Here is a 7,371-nt window from a genome sequence, read left to right as displayed (position 1 = left end):
ACTTGGACCGAGGTGGAGATGAACATAGGAAATGGATGTGTTGAGAGCCTCTGGATCAAGCTAAAAGGGGTAAAAACAATGGTGATGTTCTGCTAGGAGCCTGCTACAGGCCACCTACCCAGGTGGAAGAGATGGATGAGGCTTTTTTTAAACAGCTAACAAAATCATCCAGGACCCAGGATTTGGTGGTGATGCGGGACTGCAACTATCCAGATATATGTTGGGAAACTAACACAGTGACACACAGACTGTCCAATAAGTTCTTGGACTGCATTGGAGACAACTTTTTATTTCAGAAGTTTGAAAAACCTACCAGAGGGGGAAGCTGTCCTAGATTTGATTTTAACAAATAGGGAGGAACTGACTGAGAATCTGAAAGTGGAAGGCAGCTTGGGTGAAAGTGATCATGAAATCATAGAGTTCAGGAAGGGAGAACAGCAAAACAGAGGCAATGGATTTCAGGAAGGTGGATATTGGTAAACTCAGAGAGCTGGTAGATAGGGTCCCATGGGAAGCAAGACTGAGGGGAAACACAATGGAGGAGATTTGGCAGTTTTTCAAAGGGACATTATTAAGGGCCCAAAACAAGCTATTCCGCTGCGTAGTAAAGATAGAAAATATGGCAAAAGACCACCTTGGCTTAACCAGAAGATCTTGCATGATCTCAAAATGAAAAAAGGTATTTTATAAAAAATGGAAACTAGGACAAATTACAAAGGAAGAATATAGGCAAACAACACAGGAATGCAGGGGCAAGATTAGAAAGGCAAAGGCGCAAAATGAGCTCAAATTAGTTATGGGCATAAAGGGAAACAAGAAGACTTTTTATAAATATATTAAAAGCAAGAGGAAGACCAAGGATAGGGTAGGCCCATTGCTCAGTGAGGAGGGAGAAACAGTAACAGGAAACTTAGAAATGGCAGAGATGCTTAATGACTTCTTTGTTTTGGTCTTCACTGAGAAGTCTTAAGAAGGAATGCCTAACATAGTGAATGCTCATGGGAAAGGGGTAGGTTTAAAATATAAAATTAAAAAAGAACAAGTTAAAAATCACTTAGGAAAGTTAGATGTCTGCAAGTCATCAGGGCCTGATGAAATGCATCCTAGAATACTCAAGGAGCTGATGGAGGGGGTATCTGAGCCATTAGCTATCATCTTTGGAAAATCATGAGAGACAGGAGAGATTCCAGAAGACTGCAAAAAGGCAAATATAGTGCCCATCTATAAAAAGGGGAATAAGAACAACGCAGGAAACTACAGACCAGTCAGTTTAACTTCTGTGCCAGGAAAGATAATGGAACAAGTAATTAAGGAAATCATCTGCAAACACTTGGAAGGTGGTAAACTGATAGGGAACAGCCAGCATGGATTTGCAAACAACCAATCTGATAGCTTTCTTTGATAGGATAACAAGCCTTGTGGATAAGGGAGAAGAGGTGGATGTGGAAAACCTAGACTTCAGTAAGGCATTTGATTCGGTCTTGCATAATATTCTTATCAATAAACTAGGCAAATACAACTTAGATGGGGCTACTATAAGGTGGGTGCAAAGCTGGCTTGATAACCATACTCAGAGAGTGTTATTAATGGTTCTCAATCCTGCTGGAAAGGTGTAATAAGTGGGGTTCTGCAGGGGTCTGTATTGGGACCGGTTCTGTTCAATATCTTCATCAATGATTTAGATATTGGCATAGAAAGTACGCTTATTAAGTCTGCAGATGATACCAATCTAGGAGGGGTTGCAACTGCTTTGGAAGATAAAGTCAAAATTCAAAATGATCTGGACAACTTGGAGAAATGGTTTGAAGTAAACAGGATGAAGTTTAATAAAGACAAATGCAAAGTGCTCCACTTAGGAAGTAACAATCAGTTTCACACATACAGAATGGGAAGCGTCTGTCTAAGAAGGAATATGGCAGAAAGGGATCTACGGGTTATAGTGGACCACAAGTTAAATATGGGTCAATAGTGTGATGCTGTTGCAAAAAAAGCAAACATGATTCTGGGATGCATTACCAGGTATGTTGTGAGCAAGACACGAGAAGTCATTCTTCTGCTCTACTCTGCGCTGGTTAGGCCTCAGTTGAAGTATTGCATCCAGTTCTGGGTGCAGCATTTCAAGAAAGATGTGGAGAAATTGGAAAGGGTCCAGAAAAGAGCAACAAGAATGATAAAAGGTCTAGAGAACATGACCTATGAAGAAAGTCTGAAGAAACTGGACTTGTTTAGTTTGGAAAAAAGAAGATTAAGGGGAGACATGATAGTGGTTTTCAGGTATCTAAAAGGGTGTCATAAGGAGGAGGGAGAAAACTTGTTCTTCTTGGCCTCTGAGGATAGAACAAGAAGCAATGGGCTTAAACTGTAGCAAGGGAGGTTCAGGTTGGACATTAGAAGAAAGTTCCTAACTGTCAGGGTGGTCAAACACTGGAATAAGTTGCCTAGGGAGGTTGTGGAATCTCCATCTCTGGAGATATTTAAGAACAGGTTAGATAAATGTCTATCAGGGGTGGTCTAGACAGTACTTGGTCCTGCCATTGGGGCAGGGGGCTGGACTCGATGACCTCTCAAGGTCCCTTCCAGTCCTACTCTTCTATGATACTATGATCCTATGACACCCTGGTGGTTGGTCAGCATGTGGAAAGGAGTGGAGTCCGGTAGAGAGGCACACAAAGCAGCCAGCTAAGGCACCTGATAAAGAAGTGCCACAAATGGGCAGTGAGCAGAGAGGGGCAGAGAATGAGTGTCCAAGCAACGGAGCAAGTAAGGTGCCTGCTTAACTCCCCTCCATTCAGGGTGGGAGGTGTACTCAGCAGATGCACCTCTGAACTCTGGGTCTGCACTGACCCAGGACAGTAATTATGACTGGGATGCAGAGAAGGGGTCAGTATGTCAAATGGGCTGATGAACTTAAGAACCTGAGCGGAAAGAATACTATTCAGCTTGCTTGGGGAAGGGATTTTCCTCATGATTTATATTTATTAACACTCCTTGTGGTATTTTCCCACAATAATGCCAAAATGCTGAGTTCCTTCCCTCCTTTTTTAAAAGTTTTTTGCTGCACTTGGACTCTGTGCTTTGTGAGAGGGGAAGTACTGCCTTTCAGAGATGCCTACAGAGTGATATGTAATTGTCCCAAGTCACTGGGTGGGGACTTTACATCATGAACCTGGCCACTGTTGCTGTCAACCCTGACTGAAACAAACTGTAACCCCTGGATATAATAGAACCACTTAAAACCAGGGTGTGCTGCAGCACCCTTGCACCTCCAATTTCAGCATCCATGGAGAAGCCTCTGCAAAGAATAGTTGAGATTCAACTTGCTTTAAGTCACATGCTGTATTTCCATTCCATGACTGCATGGACACAGGTTTCAAAAATAGATTATGACTCAAATACTCATGATGACAAATTTGAAATTTGCCATGAATGAAGAAGTATGGACAAAAGAATGTGCCTAACTGTATAATTTTGAACAAGTCACTTTATCTGTGCTTCAGGCTTCAAATTTGGTACATTGGGAAAATGCCTGAGACATATTCTTATATTCAAAGTGCTTTGAAATTCCAGAATAAAATGTGCTAAGAAATATCAAGTGTTATTATTACTATAACTATTTACTCTGTTATTTCTCCCACCAACCTACTTTCTTTCTTGCTGTCTATGTATTGTGTGGATATGAGACATTAACAAAATAGTACTTCAGCTCCCTCTTCTATCCAGTTTTATGAGATGGCAATCCCTCCTTCTGTTGCTGTTTACAAAGTACAGCTGTAACTTCAAAATAACTCCCTACAGGCAGCATTAACTGAGTGTTAACTGCTGAATTAGTGTTCCTCAGTTTCCTCCTTCCTGTGTATCTATCCATTCAATAATAACAGAGGGGTAGCAGTGTTAGTCTGTACTCCAGCAAAACAAAACAGCAGAAATGTAGCACTTTAAAGTGCTTATAAATGTACTTATAAATGTCAGTCTGTATTGGAAATGAGATTGGTCTGACGAAGTGGGTCTGTCCCACGAAAGCTCATCACTGAATAAATCATTTTGTTAATCTCTAAAGTGCTACATTTCTGCTGTTTTATCCATTCAATGTCAGCTTTACCTGTTGTCAGTTCTGAATTATGCCAATAGTGTCCTCTGGTGTACATAATAAAAATGACAGTATTCTGCAAGTTGGCTTTCAGACCTCATTTCACCCACGCTTACTCAAAATGCAAATAATCAGTGATGTATTGGAAGGCCTCTGTGGGGCCCTCATGGGATCTTCAAGTTTAAACTCTGCCACCAAAATGAGAGAAAGGTTGGCATGATTTCCCTGACTTTTGTAAAGCTAACCCTCCCATTTCTGAATCCCATTAAATTTGCTCGAGGCTACTTATCCATGGGCTTACAGAAATAGTTCCAAAGAGCCAGTGTTTTGTCTTGTGAATGGACCAGATTGCACAAAGAAAGAGGTATTTTAGAAACATTTCCATGGAAGGATACACAGCAGCATATTCTTTGACAAATCTCTGCAAGTTCCCACATCCCCCCACCAGTAGTTCATGGGATTTAGCATGGAGATGTGGGGGTTGGGGGAGAACAAGGGTTGGAAAGAGGGGGGGAAATGTTGTGAGAGTGTTAAAAGATCTTAGATATGTTTTTTGCTGTGAGGTTTTTTCCTTTGCTTATTCATGTGTGATGGCTAGTTTTGGGCTTAGTCTATTTTAAGGTTGTGTATTTAAAATTATCAAGAGTGTCTAGAGCAAGGGATATACACTTCTTTTGAACTGCTGTGTGTATAAATCTAAGGAAGCATAAATAAATAAATATTCTGAGATAAACATTACCTGAAGTTACAATAATGACATACCTGGGACTGGGAAAAGCCATATTTGGAGTTTCTTTCAAAAGACTACAGTTTATATTAAGAACACTTTCACAGTAGATTTGACAAAATACAAAGAAGGTACCAATGTGAGATTTCTAAAGATGACTACAGCACTCAAACCAAGGGTTAAAAACCTGAAGTGCCTTTTAAAATCTGAGAGGGATAAGGTGATCATCCATCCTGTTTTTGGTGGGACAGTCCCGTATTTGAATTATTTCCCACAAATGTAAACAAACTCATTTGTCTGAGCACTTGGCTGAAGAAGACATAGGACTGAATGAACTTTTAGGCTCTAAAGTTTTACATTGTTTTATTTTTGAAAACAGTTAAGTGTACATAATTCTGCATTTATAAGTTCTGTTTTTAACATAAAGAGATTACACTACAGTATTTGTAATGGGAGAACTGAAAAATATTCTTTTGGTATTTATGGTGCAAATATTTGTAATAAAGTGAGCACAGTACACTTTGGATTTTGTAACTGCAATCATGTCAACATGATGGCTGATTACTGCTGGTCCCTGAAGAAAGACTGAGGGTGAAATGCATAAAAAAGTTATCAAAAAAGTGTCAATTCAGTTGCATCTAATCATTTAAAATTTCTCATTTGTTAAGTTTCACACTTTACTTTTTTTCTTTTTTCATACGACACTTTGTAAAAGAACTATAACTTACTGTTTACCAAGTTTTAATACATAAGCATGAAAACGTCTATTTTTTTGTTTGATTTGTGAAGAATCCTTACACGATAGAGCACAATGGATGCCATTTTTGAAATCAGCATAGCAGAACTTTGTAGTCACCAATTTTTATCAAACCAACTGAAACTTTGTTCCAATTTGCAGACCATATGAATGGGGAGAAGCTGGCGGCTCCACAAAAACAGGCAGCCATGAAATTCCTGTCGTGGGAGTCTGAGAGCCTAGTTCACAGAAGTCAATACATTAGGGAGAATGGGAAACCAGTTATCACAGTCCTAGGGGTGGATGCATGGAGTTTTTAAAAACAGAAGAGAAAAAAACCAAACCCCTAATTTATTTTCAAAGACTATCACGACTTCTTTGCCAATCTCATGATCTGGGTGTGCGAGAGTCTGACGTGATCTTCTGTTAAACTTTCAGAGTGAGCGTAGCAGCCCCGCGCATCTCCCGCGCCAGTGCAGCAAAAACGGCCCGTAGCGGGATGAGAACCGGCAGAGGCAGCGACCACGGCCCAGCAGGCAGGTCCAAAATAACGAACTGTTCACAGACGCCAAATGGGTCCCTGACGCACGGCAGGGGCTCTTCAGCGGGCCACCTCCGGCGCTGCCCCTGAAGAGCCCGTGCGTGGCTCAAGGGAGCAGCCCCCACTGATTCCCCGGGAGCCGGGCAAGAACGCAGTGACGCACCCCCCCGCCCCACAAGCATACACGTGCGCGCTCCTCCCCCGCCAACCCCCGAAAGGGGCGGGACTAATCCTTCACCCGGATGTGGGACGTTCGGCTCCACCCCTTGCCCGCGACCCGCCCCGGTAGTGACGTCAGGAGGCAGGGCTGAGATCATCGCCGTTTGGGCCGCCGCCATTTTGGTTGCGTGGGGCCGGGCAGGAGGTTTTGGCGGGCGGTGCGCGGGGGGAGGGGGGGGCAGGATGTCGGCGTTCTCGGAGGCGGCGCTGGAGCGGAAGCTCTCGGAGCTCAGTAACTCCCAGCAGAGCGTGCAGACGCTGAGCCTCTGGCTCATCCACCACCGCAAGCACTCGGGGCTCATCGTCACCGTCTGGGAGCGGGAGCTGCGCAAAGGTGAGTCCGCCCCCCGCTGGCTCAGCTCGGCCTCGCCTGGCCTAGCGCTCGGCCGTCCCGCTGGCACCGTCCGCCGGCGCCCCGCTGTGGCGGTGGAACTGCTCTGTGTCGTCTCCCTCTCGGCCCCCAGGAAGGAGGCCGCGCCCGCCTTTCCCCAGCGCCTGGCGTCGGGGGCGGGCTGCGAGCGGCGGGCTCTGAGCGCGCTGTGGGAGGAGCCGTGGTACAGGTGGGTCCCCGGGGCTGCGCTATTCCCGGCTCAGTTTGGCTTCGTGCTGGGCCTAACGAGGCGTGCCCACGCCCCAACCTTGTCAGCGGGCAGCTCGCTTCTCAGAGCGAGCCAGCGGGGTGGGCCGACTGACGGGACAGCGTACCTCTTCCAAAGCACGTGCTTCTAACGCCGCGTTACCGGCGCTGGAGATCGGTGTAACAAAAGCGAGAAACGTTTGTCTTAGGTCTGTGTTGGACATTTATGTATAAACAGTTTTGCAGGCGGCTTGCCGTTTGCCTAGGCCACTTCCGGAGCAGTAGCTGGGAGTAATACACGAAATAGAGAAATGTGATTGTGTAACTACAGAAATGGGCAAGTGGGCTCAGAGAAATATGAGAGGTTTTTTTTAACCCGGCTTTTGGAAACTAACTGTTATTTCAGCCTGATTCTTTTAAAACTTTGTAGTTGTTTTCTTGTTACTATTTTCATCCTTAATTTAGCTTTTCCCAGTAAGTGATT

General features: G+C 44.1%; 1 protein-coding gene across 3 annotated transcripts in view; it reads left to right on the top strand.

The window, feature by feature from the left end:
- Positions 1–6,436: 6,436 nt before the first annotated feature.
- Positions 6,437–7,371, top strand: part of RPRD1A (regulation of nuclear pre-mRNA domain containing 1A) — a 58,468-nt gene continuing 57,533 nt past the window's right edge. For 2 of the 3 annotated variants that reach the window (XM_074988009.1, XM_074988010.1), the window contains exon 1: positions 6,437–6,644. In XM_074988009.1, coding sequence (XP_074844110.1) covers positions 6,494–6,644 — 151 coding nt within the window. In that variant the 5' untranslated portion in view covers positions 6,437–6,493. The remainder of the gene's footprint in view (positions 6,645–7,371) is intronic. The other variant, XM_074988012.1, reaches the window with a different exon arrangement.

This window comes from Carettochelys insculpta, chromosome 2 (assembly GCF_033958435.1).
Source record: "Carettochelys insculpta isolate YL-2023 chromosome 2, ASM3395843v1, whole genome shotgun sequence".
Lineage (NCBI taxonomy): Eukaryota > Metazoa > Chordata > Testudines > Carettochelyidae > Carettochelys > Carettochelys insculpta.
This window is presented reverse-complemented; position numbering and strand designations above follow the sequence as displayed.